We start from the raw sequence: 22,357 nt of genomic DNA, 5'->3' as shown, positions 1-22,357 counted from the left end.
ATTAGGTACTGAGATGAGATCCTCAGATCCCTTGTGAGACCATATGCTGGTGCGGTTGGCCCTGGGTTCCTCCTAATGCAAGACAATGCTAGACCTCATGTTGCTGGAGTGTGTCAGCAGTTCCTGCAAGACGAAGGCATTGATGCTATGGACTGGCCCGCCCGATCCCCAGACCTGAATCCAATTGAGCACATCTGGGACATCATGTCTCGCTCCATCCACCAGCGCCACGTTGCACCACAGACTGTCCAGGAGTTGGCGGATGCTTTAGTCCAGGTCTGGGAGGAGATCCCTCAGGAGACCATCCGCCACCTCATCAGGAGCATGCCCAGGCATTGTAGGGAGGTCATACAGGCACGTGGAGACCACACACACACACTACTGAGCCTCATTTTGACTTGTTTTAAGGACATTACATCAAAGTTGGATCAGCCTGTAGTGTGTTTTTCCACTTTAATTTTGAGTGTGACTCCAAATCCAGACCTCCATGGGTTAATAAATTTGATTTCCATTGATAATTTGTGTGTGATTTTGTTGTCAGCACATTCAACTATGTAAAGAACAAAGTATTTAATAAGAATATTTCATTCATTCAGATCTAGGATGTTTAATTTTAGTGTTCCCTTTATTTTTTTGAGCAGTGTATTATAAATGTATATAGTATACATACACACATATACTGGTTATTAAAAATAATTAACACTGCACGCATTTAAGATTATTCAAAAACTGCATAATTCAAGAGTGTATTAATTTAGTTCATGTGCAGCAAGTGCAACACCGTATCCAGTAGTGTAACATTCAATTGCATCAATCAGCAATCTTTGTAGATCTTTTTATGATGGAAATGCAGCAGAGAAACACCATTTCACATCATAAAATGCATCATATGAAAAACTGAACACGATGTAGCTACAAGTATCATGCCGAATGGTTAATGAAACACCAGAGAGAGCTCACCACCTGCTGGCCAACATTTCACGACATCCAAGTACCTTTATTTCAAGGCTGCATACAGGACAAAAACTACTGAAGACTGCAGATTATTTGATACAACTGAATGTTAAGGTGGGTACACACTAACAGATATATCTGCAGATCAATTGATCTGCAGATTTATATATGGACGGATCGAGCAGTGTGTTCAGCATACACACTGCTCGATCCGTCGGGGACTGACGTCATGAACTGGGCGGGCGTGTACACACGCCCACCCAGTTCACATGTCAATCACCGCCGGCCGCCTCTCTTAAAACACCCCTGTGTATATGTATGTACTGTATCTATCTACATACATACACACAATATATTATATTATATATATATATATATATATATATATATATATATATATATATATATATAATCCCGGTCCTGGTGCGGCACTCACAGACTAATCAATGACTCTTTAGCAGGCTTAGTTAAATTAGTTATTTAACTAAGCCTGCTAAAGTGTCATTGATTAGTCTGTGAGTGCCGCACCAGGACCGGGAATATTCACATGAACATGCGAGGGCACCGGACGCACAACTACTCTAAAGGGAGAGCTGGACCACACGCTGTTGTGTGTATATATATGTATATATATCTATCTATCTATCTATCTATCTATATCTATATATATATATATATATATATATATCCAACGGTTCCTAGCAAGCAGCGGCACTCAGGGACTGACTCAAGAGTAGTTTTAAAGTGAACAGTGTTTAATCCATATCACAAGACAAACAAATCCATCCAACGTTTCGGGGCGCAAGCACCCCTTTTTCAAGGGGTGCTTGCGCCCCGAAACGTTGGACGGATTTGTTTGTCTTGTGATATGGATTAAACACTGTTCACTTTAAAACTACTCTTGAGTCAGTCCCTGAGTGCCGCTGCTTGCTAGGAACCGTTGGATACATCATTGTTACCAGAAGGCACCGGGGCCTTAATCCTAAGGAAGGGTGAGTGCCGATCCGAAGCTGTATGTATATATATATATATATATATATATATATATATATATATATATATATATATATATATATATATATATATATATAAAAATCACCAAAGCAGCCAGCACTCCCCTTGCTTACATCTCATGTGCTCCAGGTGCCCTCCCTAGGAAAAATTTCCAATTGCAGATAGGAGAACAGGCGGCACTCCGGAGACTTGTTTAAACAGCTTTCTTTATTGGAATGACATCCAACAATTGTTTCGGGCCTGACGGCGGGCTGAGGCCCGAAACAATTGTTGGATGTCATTCCAATAAAGAAAGCTGTTTAAACAAGTCTCCGGAGTGCCGCCTGTTCTTCTATCTATCTATATATATCTATCTATATATATATATATATATATATATATATATATATATATATATATATATAGAGAGAGAGAGAGAAATAATGGAGTCACTCTCCAGATTTTTCAAAATATGCAAAAAGTTCTCATTTTATTGTGATATACGTTACATATTCCACTTAAATGGTATCGTCAAGCGCTTTCGGCCCAAAACGGGCCTTCCTCAGGAGGTTATCTGTAACAGCTATATATCAGGTAATAAAACCAAGTAGCAAATCATCCCAGGTATCCAGCAGATACCTGGGATGATTTGGATACCTGGGATGATTTGCTACTTGGTTTTATTACCTGATGTATAGCTGTTACAGATAACCTCCTGAGGAAGGCCCGTTTTGGTCCGAAAGCGCTTGAGGATACCATTCAAGTGGAATATGTAACGTATATCACAATAAAATGAGAACTTTTTGCATATTTTGAAAAATCTGGAGAGTGCCTCCATTATTTCTCTATAATTACAATGCTCTGGCATTGGAGTGGACACCCCAGTTGATGTTTTTTCTGAGGATGTGAGTGCGACCCTTTTGGAGATATATATATATATATATATATATATATATATATATATATATATATATATGTAGTACGGTATGCCGGCGCTCGGGCTCCCGCCGACCAGCATACCGACAGCGTGGCGAGCGCTAAGGAGCCCCTTGCGGGCCCGCTGCGCTCGCCACGCTGCGAGCACAGTGGCATGCTGCGCGCGCCGCACTATTTTATTCTCCCTCCAGGGGGGTCGTGGACCCCCACGAGGGAGAATAGCTGTCGGTATGCCGGGATTCCGGCAAGGTATAATGTGCGCCGGGATCCCGACATTCGGCATACTGAAGACTATTATATACATATATATACACATATATATATATATACATACATATACACACATGGTGGTGCGGCACTCCAATGATTCACAAAGGCAGAGGTTTATACCTGACGAAAATGCCATCTGATTAAACGGGCATTGAAACGTTGTATTCAAAAACCTCTGCCTTTGTGAATCATTGAAGTGCCGCACCACCATGTGTCCACTATCTGCTTTTTTGTGAGGGCACCCAATGTATTACCTTTACAAGTGGCTGTGCCGGACCCTCTCCGTTTTATATATATATATATATATATATATATATATATATATATATACATATATATACATATATATATATATATACATACATACATACATACACACATACATATATATATATATACATATATATATATATACATATATATATATATATATATATATACACACACACACACACACACACACACACACAGATTTACCCTCATCTTGCGCTATATTGGGGCTGCACCTCTAGAATAACCCTACTGCTAAAACATAACCAAATAAAATGACAACAACATTTATTGTACAATTCAATTTGACCATTCATAATACATTAATAACAAATGAATAAAACAGACTTTTGACCATTGACTCTACTGATTCATCTCTATGGTCTAATTTAGCCACTCTAAATTACCAGTAGTGCTATTACTTCCAGACCAATTGATTTCTCTTCACCATTTGAGGACCTATTGTACTCTATATGGATGGTGTCTGCAACAGAGCGCTCTCTTTTAACGAATTCCCCCTGATGAAGTCCGTATAAGGACGAAACGCGTCGGTTACAGAGATTAATTCTCTTCTTATGAACGTCAGCCCCCCCCCCCCCCAAAAAAAAAAAAAATATGTCAGTTATGTCTGTTTTATTTATTTGTTATGAATGTATTATGAATGATCAAATTGAATTGTACAATAAATTTTAAATCTTGTTGGGCAGTAGTGGAGTGCGGGCCAGATGCCATTTTAACTCCTTGTATTAGAACACTGCCATTTCTGTTTCCCGAGTGGTGCAATTTATTGTTGCCTGGCCCCTATAGGTGCATTTTCAGTATTTGCACCAGTGCCTGCGAGACTGCCAACAGAAAATTCAGTCATTTATTGAATGGATTCTATAAGTAATCTCTACTGCACATAGAGATCAGACTACAGGATAGTTGTGCATCACCTATTAAACAGAACATTGACACATTATCTGCTTATTCAGTTAACGAGGACCCAATTATTACTATCATTTGTTTGCAGCCCCATTTACACCTTTATTTAGCAGAAAGCGGTTCTGCAAAATACAAAGGCTTTGCATCAGCTACTTTAATAAAAACTTGTTTATTAAGAATTTACAATCAAGCTTTTTTCCTCCTCTTCCTGGAGTTTACCTGAACAGTTCCACATTACCACACAATGTAAAATGCTAGTATGATCCCCAAAAAGTAATGAAACTTAAGTTTATTTATAACACTTCTCATACTGTACACAAATCAATACATTCTCTACTTACAGAGATTTAGTTTGTGTTTCTTTGTCTTAAATTTTTATCTTTGTGGTTGTTTGTAGAGTTACTTTTCCTGAAAGGAAAACAAAAACCGTAAAAATGTAAACTTGTTTGTAATACCATAACTGAATAACATACTGTTAATACTTACGGCGAAATCCTATTAGCCATGCTGTGATTTCGGCAGATCAAAACGGCTGGATATCTCGATTAATGACAGATGGTAGTTATTGCCGTACTCAATTAAAGGCCATTTTGATTGGCCGAAATTGGACCCGCGACCCCTTGAAAACACCCGATCCCCTGCGTTATTGCAGCTCCATCGGACCCTTATCACAGATTATACTTCGGGTGCCTAATAATCCCCGATAAGTGCCGGCATTAGGGCTAGTAGGATAGCCCCCGGCAATGCGGTCAAGTACCGCTGCTAATAGGATACCGCCCTTAAAATTTTGACAGACTAAAGCTGGGTACACACTAGATATTTTGGACAGTTTGTCGATTTGATCCAAATCATAATAAATTGTTCAAATAGTCCAGTGTGTATGCACTATCACGTGAGCCATTTGTTGTTTCTTTTGCTCAGGCCTACATGCTGCTCAATCTGAGGATGTCATCAACGACAGCATACTCCTGGATGTGGCCACTGACGATGTCTCCTTAGGTGTCTGGGAAGATTGTTTGTCCAGGAGTTCAAGGGAAATAATTGACATTACATTGTTTGCCTGTCGTCTAATGTGTACCCATCTTAACACTAAATCATATAGTTGTGTGGTAAAAATACAATCCAGTATTTGTAAACATGGAGTCATAAAATAGGATTTTAAATTACCTACTGACAAATCCTTTTCTCGTAGTCTGTAGGGGATACTGGAAATCCATTTTGTACCATGGGGTATAGACAGGTCCACTAGGAGCCATGGACATTCTAGAAGTTTGATCAGGTGTGCTGGCTCCTCCCTCTATGCCCCTCCTACCAGACTCAGTCTAGGAAACTGTGCCCAAGGAGACGGACATACTTTGAGAGAAGGATCTAGAAAAAGGAAAGTGGTGAGATTTCGAACCAGCACAACCATAAGAGGAAAGCCATGCTAACCAAACTTGAAAACAGTAACAGCAACAGCTGAACCAAACAACATTACTTAAACAAATAACAGTGCAGTAAGAACGAAGCACCAGCCGGACACCCAGTATCCCCTACAGACTACGAGAAAAGGATTTACCGGTAGGTAATTAAAATCCTATTTTCTCTTACGTCCTAGGGGATAGTGGGAATCCAGTTAGTACCATGGGGAAGTACCAAAGCTCACAAACCGCGTGGGAGTGCTGAGGTTCCCGCAGAACTGATTGGCCTCTGAGGACCTTCAGTTTGGTCAAAGTATCGAACTTGTAGAACTTTGCAAACGTGTTCGTACCTGATCAAGTAGTTCCTCGGCAGAGCTGTAAAGCAGAGACACTCCGGGCAGCCGCCCAAGATGAACCCACGACCGTGTCGAGTGGGCCTGTACACATTTTGGAACCAGCAAACGTGCCGTGGAATAAGCATGCTGGATAGTGAGCCTGATCCAGCGTGCAATGGACTTCTTTGAAGCAGGACACCCAATTTTATTGGGATCATAGAGAACGTACAGCGAGTCCGATTTCCTGTGAAGAGCTGTTCTCTTTACATACACCTTCAAAGCCCTCACAACATCCAAAGACTTTGAAGTAGCAGAGGTGTCCGTAACAACCGGAAAACACAATAGGTTGGTTTATGTGAAATGCAGACACCACCTTAGGAAGAAATTGCAGACGAGTCCTGAGTTCAGCTCTGTCCTCATGGAAAGTTAGGTAGGAGCTCTTGTAAGACAACATCCCCAACTCAGACACATCTTGCTGAAGGCAAGGCCAACAGTGTGACTGTCTTCCACGTAAGGTACTTTACACGTCTACCTCCTGTAAAGGTTCAAACCAGTCTGATTGGAGTAACTGCAGCACCAAATTGAGATCACAAGGTGTCGTGTGAGGCACGAAGGGAGGTTGGATGTGCAGAACACCTTTCAAGAACGTCTGGGCCTCAGGGAGAGAAGCCAATGGTTTCTGAAAGAAAATAGGCAAGGCCGAAATCTGGACTTTTATGGAGCCCAAACGTAGGCCCGCATCCACTTCTGACTGCAGAAAAAGCAGGAAACGTCCCAGATGGAATTCTACCGCAGAATATTGTTTGCTCTCACACCAAGAGACATTTTTCTTCCAGATACGGTGGTAATGTTTAGATGTTACCCCCTTCCTGGTTTGAATCAGTCGGGATGACTTTGTCAGGAATCTAACTGCTGGCTAGAATCAGCCGTTCAACTTACATGCCGTTAAACGTAGCCGCGGTAAGTTTTGATAGAGTAACGGGCCCTGTTGCAGAAGTTCCTCGCAAAGAGGTAGAGGCCACGGATCTTCGAGCAGCATCTCGAGAAGATCCGCATACCAGGACCTATGTGGCCAGTCCGGAGCAATGAGGATTGCTTGAACCTTTTCCCTTTATATTCTTTTTCGAATTCTTTGGATCAGAGGAAGTGGAGGAAATGCGTACACCAGCTGGTAGACCAACGGAATTTTCAGAGCGTCTACTGCCACTGCTTGTGGGTCTCTCGACCTGGTACAATACCACTTGAGCTTCTTGTTGAGACGAGAGGCCAACCTGTCGATTTGTGGATATCCCCACAGACGTGTCAATCACCGGAACGCCTCCAGGTGAAGGCCCCATTCCCCAGGGTGCAGGTCGTGTCTGCTGAGGAAGTCTGCTTCCCGGTTATCTACTCCCGGGACGAAGACCGCCAACACCACGGCGTGTTTTTCCACCTAGAGGAGAATTCTTGACACCTCTGACATTGCTGCTCTGCTTTTCGTTCCGCCCTGTCGGTTTATGTACGTCATTGCCGTCACATTGTCCGACTGGATCTGAATAGCCTGATTCAGAAGAAAAAAAGCAGCCTGTCGAAGAGCGTTGTAGATAGCCCCGAGTTCCAGAATGTTTATTGGAAGGCCGACTTCCTGACTTGGCCATCTTCTCTGAAACTGCACCCCCTGGGTGACTGCGCCCCAACCTCTGAGGCTTGCATTTGTGGTTAGCAGAATCAAATTCTGAATCCCGAACCTCCGACTCTCGACTAGCTGAGATCCTGGCTTTTGGAGACAGACAAATCCTCTGGTGCATGTGAAGATGCGATCCGGACCATTTCTCCAACAGATCCAGCTGGAAGGGCCTCGCATGAAGCCTTCTGTACTGAATTGTAAGCGTCCACCATTTTTCCCAGAAGACGTATGCAGAGATGCACAGAGATCCAGGTTGGCTTCAGGACAGCCCGAACCAGCGACTGGATTACCATTGCCTTTTTCAAGGAAAGGAATACTTTGAGACTATGTGTCCAGTATCAGTCCCAGGAAATGAAGGCTCTGCGTTGGTTCTAGGTAAGATTTTGGAAGGTTAAGAATCCACCCGTGATCTAGGAGTAGTCTGGTTGAGAGGCCAATGTTCTCCAACAACTGTTCTCTGGACAGTGCCTTTATTAGAAGACCGTCCAGGTACGGAATTATGCTCACTCCTTGTTTGCAGAGTAGAAACATTTCTGCCATCACTTTGGTGAACACCCTCGGTGCCGTGGAGAGACCAAATGGCAGGGCCTGGAACTGGTAGAGACAGTCCGGCAGTGCAAACCATAGCCTGATGAGGCGGCCAGATCGGAATATGAAGGTACGCATCCTTGATAGCCAGATACACTAGGAATTCCCCCTCCTCCAGACCTGAGATCACCGCTCTCAGAGACTCCATCTTGAATTTCAACACTTGTAAGTACGGGTTCAACGATTTGAGGTTCAGAATCGGTCTTACCGAACCGCCCGGCGTTGGCACTACAAACAAGCTGGAATAGTAACCATTGTTTTGTAGATGAGGTGGAACTGGAAAAATTACCAGGGTCTGTAACAGTTTTTGAATGGCGTCCTGTAAGGTTATTCTTGCCTCTTGTGAAACCAGTAAGCCTGATTTGAAGAATCTGTGAAGTGGGAGCTCCTGGAACTCCAGTCTGTAGCCCTGGGATAGAAGGTCTATGACCCAGGGATCCTGGCACGATCTTGTCCAGATGTGACTGAAGAATTTTAGTCGGGCTCCCACTTGACAGTCTTCCAGTCATTGCAGTACACCGACATGTGGAAGGTTTTGAGGAAGCAGAGCCTGGTGCACCTCTGGCGGCAGTAGAGGAACCTCTGGCCTTGCTCCTAAACTTTGCCGTCCGAAAGAAGTTGGATCCTGAATAGGCTGTCCTAGCTGGGGGAGCTGCAGAAGGTAGGTATGTGGACTCACCCGCAGTAGCTTTGGCGATCCATTTGTCTAGTTCATCTCCAAATAAGGCCTCGCCTGTGAAAGGTAGGCCTTCCACGCCTTTCCCGGAGTCCGCATCTGCAGTCCACTGGCGTAGCCACAAACCCGTGTGCAGACACTGCCATAGCTGTAGTGCGTGCATTAAGCAAGCCCCTCTCCTTTATGGCGTCCACCATAAATTTCGCAGAGTCCTGTATATGTTGCAGGAGCAAAATAATCTCCCCTTGAGGCAAGGTATCTAACCCCTCAATTACGTTACCCGACCATATAGCAATGGCTCGCGTAATCCACCCACATGCTATAGTGGTTCTCTGGGCCACCCCCGCAGCTACAAAGATTTGAGTGTAGTCTCGATCAGCCGCGTCTTTATACAATTTTCCGTGAGAGCCTGGAGACCGATGCATCCACTACCGGTGGATTCTCTCATTTTTCCTATCCTCAGGAGGAAAAGATGATAACCATTTAGGGATTTTAAATTTCTTATCTGGATTAACCCACGGTTCTTCAAACAGGGTATTTAGTTCCCTTGACAAAGGAAAATTGGCTGAGGATTTCTCTTTTAAATTAAAATATTCCTCACTCTCCTCTGTCACCTTATCAGGGATCTTCAGAACTTTTCTGATAGCTTCTATGAGAGCCTCTACTCCCTGCGACAGAGTACCCTCCCCCACCTCACCCTCCATTTCTGACCCCTCATCATCCGAGTCAGATTGCAGGAAATGGACCAAAGTGCATTTTTGCGGACAAATGGCAGGGTACTGAGACGCTGGTTTGGGTACAGAGTCTCTTTTCATAAACTCAGATTGTCTTAAGTATTACGTCTCTTTCTTGGTACGAGATAACTTAGTAGAGATTGTGGAAATCATTCTCCTAATGGAGTCCAGCTATGCTGGTTCTGCCCCACTAGCCTGGGAAGGGACACTACATTGAGTACACACTAGTGAACCCCCTGGGGAAGAACAACACTGGGCCTTACATGAAACACTATTTGCCTGACATACTGTAATAGTGATCGCACACACAGGAAAAGGTTAAATGCACAATTAACCCACAAAGAGCCCTTCCAGGGAAAGACAGAGGGAGTATGGAACCAGCACACAGCGCTCTTAATGCTAATGCCAAGCTTAGCCGGGTCGCAAACTAAGTACCTAGATTAGGGATTTAGTACACTAATAATCCCCCCCCCCCCCCCCCCCCCTGCTATGAACCCCTGGTACCGCTGAGGTAATCTGGAGTCTCTCCAGAGGAGCTGCGCATCCCTGTCAGTCAGAGTCTGTCAGCTGCAGAGGGAAAATGGCACTGGTGAGCTGCTGGATACGCTCATAGTGAAGCCCCACCACTTCAATGGCACGTTCTTTTTTATACTGGCTGCATGTGTCTAAGTGCATAAAATGGATACATACTCCTTTTATGGCTTTGTTGCCAGTCTGGGTACTGTGTCCGCTGTTCAGCATCTGTGTCCTTACACAGTCCGCCCCATTTAGAAGCCGTGCGTCTCCGTACCCTCTTGCCGTATAATGGCCGGCGACCCACTAACTGGGACGCCGGCTTAGTATTCACCACTCTTCTTTCTTCTGGCTCTGTTAGGGGTGGTGGCGTGCTGCGGGAATGTACGCTCGCCATGGTGGGGCTTGCAAATTGTTCCCTCAGGAGCTAGAGTCCTGTCAGCAGGGAACGGGACCAATAACCTTGAGAGGGGTTGGGCCGCCGATCCCCCCCCCCCCCCCCCCCCCATTTCCCCGGATTGCCTGAAAACAACAAACTCAGAAAATAACTGAAGAAAACTCTTCAGGAGCTTCCAGACGTCACAGACTCCTCCGGGCACATTTTCTAAACTGAGTCTGGTAGGAGGGGCATAGAGGGAGGAGCCTGCGCCCACTACCCATTTCTTAAAGTGCCCATGGCTCCCAGTGGACCCGTCTAAACCCCATGGTACTAAATGGATTCCCAGTATCCCCTAGGATGTAAGGGAAATATTAAAATCTATGGGAGCCATACTTTCGGAACAAAGTGCTACAGCAGTACAGAATGCAACTTCCTTCTCCTATTTTCATTCATGTAAGATTTTATTATATATACACTTTATAGGCTTAACGGGACCTCTACATTGATAAAAGTGACATTTGTAAAGACTGACAGATAGATTCAGGTAACATTAAAACCACCCTCCCCAGGAGTGAGATGGTTAGGTTATACAGAATTTAACATCACAAAAAAAAAAAAGAGCACAGGTAACAATTATTACCACAGTTCTCAGTACACAATACATTGGAGATGTAAGGAAGCAAAGGAGTAATCGGCATACTACTGGGGGCAGGCAGTCGTTGGAAGAGATGAACAGTCACTAACAAGAGGAAATGCAGGTATAGACAGTCACTGAGTAGGAGCTGTACTTGAAGTGCAAGAGAAGAGGGCTGTGAGAAGAGGGCCCTGCTCTAAAGAGATTACAAACTAGGGGGAGAGGGAGATAGACAGGTGACATGAGGTACAAGCAGGCGGAAGGTTGCCTGGTGTCAGGATTAAGCGAAGCAGAGATGGCCAAGGCATGAGAATGAGAGAGTGGCCTCAAGACTAGGTTATGCGGGTCAGGGATGGCTCACCGGCAGCCAGGAACCCAGCGGTCAACATCCGCCGGGATCCCAGCCGCAGAATGTCAGCGAGCACAACAAAGCCCCTTGCAGGCTCACCGGCGAGACCCACGAGTGGGAATAGTCCTTGTTAGTCGGCATGCCGAATGTCGTGATTTGAAGTGTGCAGAATGTAGGGGTCAGTAATGTGACCAGCAGTCTCCTGATCACCGGTCACACAACTAAATCCAAATTATGCGGAAGGGTACGCTTTGATGAACGGGTGAGTTTCCAGTGCCAATTTGAAGCTCTGCAAAGTCGGGGAGATTCTAATAGAGCAAGGAAGAGTGTTCCAATGAAGAGGGGCAGCGCAGGCAAAATCTTGGGAGTCGTGCATGGGATGTAGTGCCCAGGTTAGACGAGAGGTGACGGTCATTGGCCGACTGAAGTGGGTGGGCGGGTTTATGTAGGGAGATGAGGTTGGAGATGTATGGTGCAGAGGGCCTTGTATGTGAGGGTGAGGAGTTTGAAGAGGATTCTGCATGGGAATAGAAGCCAGTGCAGGTTTTGTCGAAGGGTAGTGGCAGATGTCGAGCGGTGGGAGAGGAAGATAAGTCTAGCTGCGGAGTTGAGAACAGATCGGAGTAGAGCGAGATGGAAGAGTGGGAGGCCAGTGAGGAGAATGTTGCAATAGTAGAGCTGTGAGAAGATTACGGAGTGGATAATTAAAGGTTAGTCGCACTCTGGGAGAGGAATGGCCTGATGCAAGAGATACTGCATAGCTTGAAACAAAAGGATTGAGCCAGAGACTGGATGTTGGGGGCAGAGGAGAGGAAGGAGTCAAAAGTGAGGCCCAGGTAGCACAGTTGGGGAACGGGGAAGATGACCGAAAAGGAGATTTATGATAAGACTTACCATTGTTAAATCTTTCTGCGAGGTACACTGGTTTCCACAGGGAATAACATCGGTTGCAGAGTTGGATCTTGATCCGAGGCACCAACAGGCTAAAGCTTTGACTGTTCCCAGGATGCACTGCACCGCCTCCTCTATAGTCCCGCCTCCAGGCAATGAAGCTCAGTTTTGTTAACCAGTCCCATGCATTAGCAGGTAAGAGAAGGTAGATGTTAGTCACAAAGACCCACATTCTCACGACAGGAGAAGAGACTAGCAGCTTCTTTGGGTTTGTATGGCATTAGCCAAGTGCGTCGGGAAGGGGGAGTGGGGGGCGCCCTGTGGAAACCAGTGTACCTCGCAGAAAGATTTAACAAAGGCAAGTCTTACTATGAATCTCCTTTTCTGCACTGGGGTACGCTGGTATTCCATGGGGAATAACATCGGGGATGTCCTAAGGCAGTTCCTCATGGCAGGGGACGCACTGTAGCAGGCACAAGAACCCGGCGTCCAAAGGAAGCATCCTGGGAGGTGGAAGTATCAAAGGCATAGAACCTGATGAACGTGTTCACTGAGGACTATGTAGCAGCCTTGTACAATTGTTCAGTGGACGCGCCACGGCGGGCCGCCCAAGAAGGTCCAACAGACAGAGTAGAATGGGCCTTTATAGCAGCAGAAGCTGGGAGTCCAGCCTGCGCATAAGCTTGTGCAATCGCCATTCTAATCCATCTGGCCAAGGTCTGCTTATTCGCAGGCCAGCCACGTTTGTGAAAACCAAAAAGAGAATCTGATCTCTTGACAGAGGCAGTCCTTTCTACATATATACGAAGAGCCCGTACCACATCCAAAGACCGCTCTTTGGAGGACAAACCAGGAGAGATCAAGGCAAGAATCACAATCTCTTGGTTAAGGTGGAAAGATGACACCACCTTATGTAGATAACCAGGGATAGTTGTAAGAACTGCCCGTCACGGTGAAAAATCAGAAAAGGTGGACGACAGGGCAAAGCGCCTAAGTCAGACACCCTCCTAGCAGAGGTAATAGCCAACAGAAAAATTACCTTAAGCGTAAGGCATTTAAGGTCCACAGACTCGAGAGGTTCAAACGGAGACTCTTGAAGGGCATTAAGGACAACAGACAAATCCCATGGAGCCACAGGAGGGATATAGGGAGGCTGAATCCATAGTACGCCCTTAGTGAATGTGTGAACATCAGGAATAGATACAATTTTTCGCTGAAACACCGACAAGCCAGAAATGTGAACCTTGAGGGAGGCCAGACAAAGTCCTAAATCCAGGCCTTGTTGCAAAAGAGCCAGAAGTCTGAAAGTACTTAACTTATATGCATTGCAATTCTTAGCAGCACACCAGGTGAAGTAAGAATTCCAGACCCTATAATAAATCCGTGCAGAAGCCGGTTTTGCAAGCCTTCAACATAGTTTGAATAACCGCCTCAGAAAATCCTTTGGCCCTCAGGAGTGAAGCTTCAAGAGCCACGCTGTCAAAGCAAGTCTTACCAGGTCCTGGTAAACACAAGTGCCCGGAACGAGGTGGTCTGGGCGTTGAGGAAGTAGAAGGAGATGCTAGATCGAGAGACCCTGCAGGTCTGAGAACCACTGCAGTCTGGGCCAAGCTGGAGCGACTAGAAGCAGTATTCCTCCTTCTTGCTTGAACTTCCGTAGTACTCTTGGTCAGGAGTGACACTGGAGGGAACACGTATGGCATCCGAAAGTTCCATGGAATTGCCAGTGCGTCCATGAACGCTGCTTGAGGATCCCTTGTCCTTGCTCTGAAGACCGGAACCTCATGATTGTGTTGAGACGCTATCAGGTCTACATCTGGTAGACCCCACTTGTCCACAAGGAGCTGGAAGACCTCCGGATGAAGACTTTATTCCCTGACGTGTACGTCCTGACGACTGAGGAAGTCCGCTTCCCTGTTGAGGACCCCCAGAATGAACACTGCCGATATTGCTGGCAGATGGCGTTCCACCCGAAGAATTTTTGGCACTTCCATCATTGCCATGCGGCTTTGAGTGCCACCTTGATGATTTATGTTCGCCACCGTGGTGGCGTTGTCCGATTGTACTTGAACAGGCCTGTTCTGTATGAAAAGCAGGGTCAGTGTCAACGCATTGAACAGTGCCTGCAATTCCAGAATGTTTATCGTGAGGAGCGATTTCTCATTGGTCCACCGAGCCTGGAGAGTGTGTTTTGCTTCAACACCGCACCCCAACCCCGCAGACTGGCATCCGTCGTTAGGAGGACCCAGTTGGAGATCAAGAAAGGAAACCCCTGCTCAATTGTTGGTCCTGTAGCCACAGACTCGGTGACAGGCGAACCTCCAGAGTCAAGGAGATCATTTGAGACCTGATCCAGTGAGGCAGGCCGTCCCACTTGGAAAGGATTAACCTCTGAAGAGGACGGGAACAAAATTGAGCGTACTCTACCATGTCGAAAGCAGACACCATGAGGCCTAGCACTTGCATCGCCGAGTGTATCGACACTCTTTGGCGAGAGAGGAAGCATCCGATTCTGTCCTGAAGTTTCAGGACCTTCTCTGAAGACCAGAACAAACGTTTGGTTGTCTGTGTCCAGTAATGCCCCCAGGTGCACCATTCTCTGAGCAGGGACCAGTGAGGATTTCTTCCAGTTGATGAACCACCCGTGGGCTTGTAGGAATTGGACAGTCAGTTCCAGAGGATGGAGGAGAACCTCTGGGAGTTTGCCAGGATCAACAAGTCGTCCAGATAAGGCAGGATCCTGATACCCTGACGGCAGAGAAGAGCCGTCATGACCATGGTGAAGATCCGAGGAGCCATGGTCAGTCCGAAAGGCAAGGCTTGGAACTTATAATGAAGGTTGCCAATAGCAAACCGTAGATATTGCTGATGTGACATGTGTAGGTAAGCATCCTGTATATCCAGGGATACCATATAGTCCTTGGGTTCCAAAGCCAGTACAATAGAGTGCAGAGTTTCCATGCGGAATTTTGACACCCTCACATATTTGTTCAAAGATTTGAGGTTGAGTATAGGCTGGGAGGATCCATTCGGCTTCGGAACTAGAAACAGCTTCTAATAGTATCCCCTGCCTCTCTGAGACAAAGGCACCGGGACTATCGCACCTGTATCCAGGAGGGATTGGACAACCAAATGTAGAGTTTGTGCTTTTAACGGATCTAAAGAGATGACCATTGAGCAAAACTGGCGAGGGGGACGTCTCTTGAAAGATTGCGTACCCGTGAGAGACCACTTCCTGCACCCAGGCGTCCAAAGTGGTCTTTAACCATACCTGGGCGAGCTGCAGAAGTCGGCCACCCACTCTGGGGGCCCCCAAGAGGAGACCCGCCCAGTCATGCAGCAGGCTTGTCTAGTGTGGAAGCAGGCTGACGGGCGGCCCAAGAACGTTTAGGTTTGGGCTTAGAGGACTTGGAAGTGCAAGCCTGTCTCTGGTACGCCTGACCCTTTGCTTTACCTGGAGGTCGAAAGGAACGAAAAGTAGTACTCTTAGCATTCGGAATCAAAGGATTAGTACTTGGGAGAAACGCAGTCTTGGCCGACGCCAAGTCGGTCACAATCTTGTTCAGATCATCTCCAAATAGTATATCTCCGTTAAAAGGTAGTACCTCCAAGGTCTTCTTAGAGTCCGGGTTCACCGACCAGGACCGTAACCACAGAATCCGGCGAGCCAGGATAGACGTAGTAGATGCCTTGGCCGCCATAACACCTGCATCAGAGGCCGCCTCCTGATTATAGTGGGAGGCTGTGGTAATATAGGACAGATAGAGGTAGCTCTTCCTCATTTGCTTGAACCCATGCTTTAATGCCTTTTGCAGCCCAAGAGGCTGCCATAGCAGGTCTATGAACAGCACCTGTAAGAGTGTAAATAGACTTCAAGCAACCCTCCACACGCTTATCCGTCGGTTCCTTCAAAGAGGTGACGGTGGTGACAGGCAGAGTAGATGACACCACAAGATGGGCTACATGTGAGACCACTGGTGGCGGGGTTTCCCACTTGTTACTGAACTCTGCAGAAAAAGGATAACGAGCTAACATCTTTTAAGACAGTGAAAATTTCTTTCCTGGAGAAGACCAGGAGTCCTGACGTATGTCAATTAAATGGTCAGAATGTGATAAGACTAATTTAGTAACCTTCGGACGTTTGAACTTATCAGGTTTCTTAGACGTATCAGGAGGGTCAATCTCATCATCAATCTGAAAAATCAGCTTGATAGCCTTCACTAGGTCAGGAACATCAACCTGTGTTGTAGAATCTTCATCAGAAGCAGCGGTATCAGCATCTGATGGATCAGTATATTCCCCATCCGAATCGGAAGAATCATCTGAAATATTAGTAGATTGTGAGGAAGAAATGGCCCGCTTAGATAACCCTTTGGTCCCAGTAGGGCGAGGGTTAGGTTTTTGTTTAACCAAGGACTGATTTAATTGCTGTAACTGGGTTGACAGTATCCGCCCATGGTGGATTAACTACAGGGACAATATGTGGCTGTAATGGCACAGGAGGTCCCACAGGGGGAAGTCTTGTTACAAGCAGTCAGCATATTTGAAAATGCAGCCCAAGGTGGATCTGCCACAGGTGCTGCGGGCTGACTAGGGGGTGCAGAACACCCAGTACCTGAACCCTCAGCAGAAATCATTTCCTCAGGTAAATCCGTGGCGCCAGCACTGCATGATGCAGGAGCATCTGCGAATTTCCCGCCATGTGTAGCAGACATTATTGGGAATGTAGCCAGACAAACACAATACCTGATGAAAAAAACCCTAAGATATGTGACCGCAACTGCAGAGCACAAAAAGAGGATTTAAGTGGTATGAGGTGACTGAAACACACAGTGAAAAATACAAAAACAGTATATCCTGTGGAACACTACATGGTATACAAGACCCTGACACGCTTAGGGCACAGAATATAGTGATAGCAATATGTGCGATACGTAGAACAGAATCCACAAAGCAGCTATAGGCACACACAGTCACAGGTACAATGCACAAATTATTACATATAAAAAATAAAACTGCACTGGACTAGTAATACTACATATAGAAAATGTATAGAGAAACACTGGATGTATATCACAGAATACTTGTACTAAATAATAAGATTTTAAACCTACCGGTAAATCTTTTTCTCCTAGTCCGTAGAGGATGCTGGGGACTCCGTAAGGACCATGGGAATCGACGGGCTCCGCAGGAGACGTGGGCACTAAAAAGAACTTTAGATATGGGTGTGCACTGGCTCCTCCCTCTATGCCCCTCCTCCAGACCTCAGTTAGAGAAACTGTGCCCAGAGGAGACGGACAGTACGAGGAAAGGATTTTTGTTAATCTAAGGGCAAGATTCATACCAGCCCACACCATCCACACCGTATAACATGGAATATACGAACCAGTTAACAGCATGAAACAAAACAGTATCAGTCTGAGACTGATCAAAACTGTAATATAACCCTTAAGGAAGCAAAAACTATATGTAATGCCGAGACACCTCGGGCAGCCGCCCAAGAAGAGCCCACCTTCCTAGTGGAATGGGCCTTTACAGAATTTGGTAACGGCAATCCAGACATAGAATGAGCCTGCTGAATCGTGTTACAGATCCAGCGAGCAATAGTCTGTTTCGAAGCAGGAGCGCCAACCTTGTTGGCTGCATACAGGACAAACAGTGCCTCTGTTTTCCTAACCCGAGCCGTTCTGGCCACATAAATTTTCAATGCCCTGACCACATCAAGGGACTCTGAATCCTCCAAGTCCCGTGTAGCCACAGGCACCACAATAGGTTGGTTCATATGAAAAGAAGAAACCACCTTGGCCAAAAATTGAGGACGAGTCCGCAACTCCACTCTATCCACATGGAAAATCAGATAGGGGCTTTTGTGAGATAAAGCCGCCAACTCTGACACTCGCCTTGCCGACGCCAAGGCCAACAACATGACCACTTTCCAAGTGAGATATTTTAATCCCACCGTTTTAAGTGGTTCAAACCAGTGAGACCTGAGGAACCGCAACACCACGTTAAGGTCCCAGGGTGCCACTGGAGGTACAAAAGGAGGCTAGATATGCAGCACTCCCTTCACAAAAGTCTGGACTTCTGGGAGAGAAGCCAATTCCTTCTGAAAGAAAACTGATAGGGACGAAATCTGAACCTTAATGGAGCCTAATTTTAGACCCAAATTCACTCCAGTCTGTAGGAAGTGAAGGAAACGGCCCAGATGGAATTCTTCCGGAGGAGCATTCCTGGACTCACACCAAGATACATACTTTCGCCATATACGGTGATAATGTTTTGCTGTCACGTCCTTAGAAGCCTTTATCAGAGTAGGAATGACCTCATCTGGAATGCCCTTTTCCGCTAGGATCCGGCGTTCAACCACCATGCCGTCAAACGCAGCCGCGGTAAGTCTTGGAACAGACAGGGCCCCTGTTGTAACAGGTCCTCTCTGAGAGGAAGAGGCCACGGATCTTCTGTGAACATTTCCTGCAGATCCGGATACCAGGCTCTTCGCGGCCAATCTGGAACAATGAGAATTGTCTGTACTCCTCTTTGTCTTATGATTCTTAATATCTTTGAGATGAGCGGAAGAGGAGGGAACACAGACCGACTGAAACACCCATGGTGTCACCAGGGCGTCCACCGCTATTGCCTGAGGGTCCCTTGACCTGGCGCAATACTTCGGTAGTTTCTTGTTGAGGCGTGACGCCATCATGTCTAAATGAGGCAGTCCCCACTGACTTGCAATCTCTGTGAAGACTTCCTGATGAAGTCCCCACTCCCCTGGATGTAGATCGTGTCTGCTGAGGAAGTCTGCTTCCCAGTTGTCCACTCCCGGAATGAAGACTGCTATCAGAGCACTTACAAGATTTTCCGCCCAGCGAAGAATCCTGCCATTGCCACTCTGCTCTTTGTTCCGCCTTGGCGGTTTACATGCGCCACTGCGGTGATGTTGTCTGACTGAATTAGAACCGGTAGGTCGCGAAGCAAATTCTCCGCTTGACGAAGGGCGTTGTATATGGCCCTCAACTCCAGTACGTTGATGTGAAGACAAGCCTCCTGGAAGTTTCTTCCCTGTGTGACTGATCCCCAACCCCGGAGGCTCGCGTCCGTGGTTACCAGAACTCAGTCCTGAATGCCGAACCTGCGATCCCTCCAGAAGGTGAGCACTCTGCAGCCACCACAGGAGAGATACCCTGGCCCTGGGGGACAGGGTGATCATCTGATGAATCTGTAGATGTGACCCGGACCACTTATCCAGAAGGTTCCATTGAAAAGTTCTCGCATGGAACCTGCCGAACGGAACGGCCTCGTAAGACGCCACCATCTTTCCCAGAACTCGAGTGCAGTGATGCACCGACACCCTTTTTGGCTTCAATAGGTCCCTGACCAAAATTCATGAGTTCTTGGGCCTTTTCCATCAGAAGATAAACCCTCTTCTGGTCTGTATCCAGAATCATGCCTAAGAAAGGCAAACGAGTTGTTGGAACCAACTGTGACTTCGGGATATTGAGAATCCAGCCGTGCTGTTGCAACACCCTCAGGGAGAGTGATACGCAGTTCAGCAACTGTTCTCTCAATCTTGCTTTTATTAGGAGATCGTCCAAGTACGGGATAATTGTGACACCCTGGTTGCGCAGGAGCACCATCATTTCCGCCATTACCTTGGTGAAAATCCTTGGGGCCGTGGAAAGCCCAAACGGCAACGTCTGAAATTTGTAATGACAATCCTGTACAGCAAATCTCAGGAACGCCTGATGAGGATATATGGGGACATGAAGGTACGCATCCTTTATGTCCAGGGACACCATATAATCCCCCCCTTCCAGGCTGGCGATGACCGCTCTGAGCGATTCCATCTTGAACTTGAACCTTTTTAAGTATAGGTTTAAGGATTTTAAATTCAAAATGGGTCTGACCGAACCGTCCGGTTTTGGGACTACAAACAGGGTTGAGTAATACCCCATCCCCTGCTGAAACAGGGGGACACTTTGACCACCACTTGTTGAAGACACAATTTTTGAATTGCATTTAAAACTATCTCCCTCTCTGGGGGAGAAGCCGGTAGGGCCGATTTGAAAAACCGGCGAGGAGGCACCTCTTCGAATTCCAGCTTGTAACCCTGGGAAACAATTTCTATTGCCCAGGGATCCACCTGTGAGTGAACCCAGACGTGGCTGAAAAGTCGAAGACGTGCCCCCACTGGGGCGGACTCCCTCAGCGGAGCCCCAGCGTCATGCAGTGGATTTTGTAGAGGCCGGGGAGGACTTCTGCTCCTGGGAACTAGCTGTGGTTGGCAGCTTTTACCCCTTGCCCTTACCTCTGGCAAGAAAGGAAGATCCCCGCACTCTCTTGGTTTTATGCGACCGAAAGGACTGCATCTGATAATGTGGCGTTTTCTTAGGCTGTGAGGAAACATAAGGCAAAAAAGTTGATTTACCTGCCGTAGCTGTGGAAACTAGGTCCGTGAGACCTTCCCCAAACAATTCCTCACCCTTGTAAGGTAAAACCTCCATATGCCTCTTCGAGTCGGCATCACCCGTCCATTGTCGGGTCCATAGGGCTCGTCTAGCAGAAATCGCCATAGCGTTTACTCTGGAACCCAGGAAGCCATAGTCTCTCTGAGCATCTCTCATATATAAGACAGCAACTTTAATATGACCCAGTGTCAATAAAATGGTTTCCTTATCCAGCGTATCTAAATCAGCAGATAAGGTATCTGTCCACGCTGCTACAGCGCTACAAACCCAAGCCGACGCTATCGCTGGTCTGAGTAAGGTACCAGTATGTGTGTAAATAGACTTCAAGGTAGTCTCCTGCCTGCGATCAGCAGGATCCTTGAGGGTTGCCGTATCTTGAGATGGCAGTGCTACCTTTTTGGATAAGCGTGTCAACGCTTTGTCCACCCTTGGTGAGGATTCCCACCGTATCCTGTCCTTAGTCGGGAAAGGATACGCCATAAGAATCCTTTTGGGAATCTGCAGTTTTTTGTGTGGAGATTCCCAAGCCTTTTCAAATAATTTGTTCAGCTCATGAGATGGGGGAAAGATTACCTCAGGTTTCTTTTCCTTGTACATGCGCACCCTCGTGTCAGGGACAGAGGGTTCATCCGTGATATGCAACACCACCTTTATTGCAATAATCATATAATGAATACTTTTAGCCAACTTTGACTGCAACTTTGCATCATCGTAGTCGATACTGGAGTCAGAATCCGTGTCGGTATCAGTGTCTACTATTTGGGATAGTGGGCGCTTTTGAAACCCCGAAGGCCCCTGCGACATAGTGAAAGGCAGCGCTAGACTCCCTGTACCTTCCCTGGACTCAGCTTTGTCCAACCTTTTGTGCAATAAATTTACATTTGCATTTAAAACATTCCACATATCCAACCAGTCAGGTGTCGGCGTTGCCGACGGAGACACCACACATTTGCTCCACCTCCTCCCTAGAAGAGCCTTCCGCTTCAGACATGCCGACACACGCGTACCGACACCCCACACACTCAGGGAATTCTCTAACTGGAGACAGTTCCCCCACAAGGCCCTTTGGAGAGACCGAGAAAGAGTATACCAGCACACACCCAGCGCCAATGACCCTGGACAAGAAAAATACCCAGATAGCGCTTTTATTTCATATAAATATATCACTGAGCCAAATTATGTGCCCCCTCCCCCGTCACCGTGTTCAGCAGGGGAGAGTCCGGGGAGCCAGCTTTTCAGCGGTGTGCTGTGGAGAAAATGGTGCTGGTGAGTGCTGAGGATCAAGCTCCGCCCACTCAGCGGCGGGCTTCGATCCCGCTTGATTTTGTTTAAAAACTGGCGGTGGATCTCTAATATACAGTGCAGAGCCTATATATGTAC

At 46.5% G+C, this 22,357-nt stretch overlaps 1 protein-coding gene across 2 annotated transcripts in view; it reads right to left on the bottom strand.

The window, feature by feature from the left end:
* Nucleotides 1–22,357, bottom strand: part of NPTN (neuroplastin) — a 225,312-nt gene that overhangs the window by 3,759 nt on the left and 199,196 nt on the right. For both annotated transcript variants that reach the window (XM_063926468.1, XM_063926467.1), the window contains one exon: nt 4,689–4,755. In XM_063926468.1, the coding sequence (XP_063782538.1) occupies nt 4,715–4,755 (41 nt within the window). In that variant the 3' untranslated portion in view covers nt 4,689–4,714. The remainder of the gene's footprint in view (nt 1–4,688; nt 4,756–22,357) is intronic.

The sequence above is a fragment of the Pseudophryne corroboree genome, chromosome 6 (genome assembly GCF_028390025.1).
Source record: "Pseudophryne corroboree isolate aPseCor3 chromosome 6, aPseCor3.hap2, whole genome shotgun sequence".
Lineage (NCBI taxonomy): Eukaryota > Metazoa > Chordata > Amphibia > Anura > Myobatrachidae > Pseudophryne > Pseudophryne corroboree.
The sequence above is the reverse complement of the archived record's forward strand: the minus strand, read 5'-3'. Positions and strand labels throughout refer to the sequence as shown.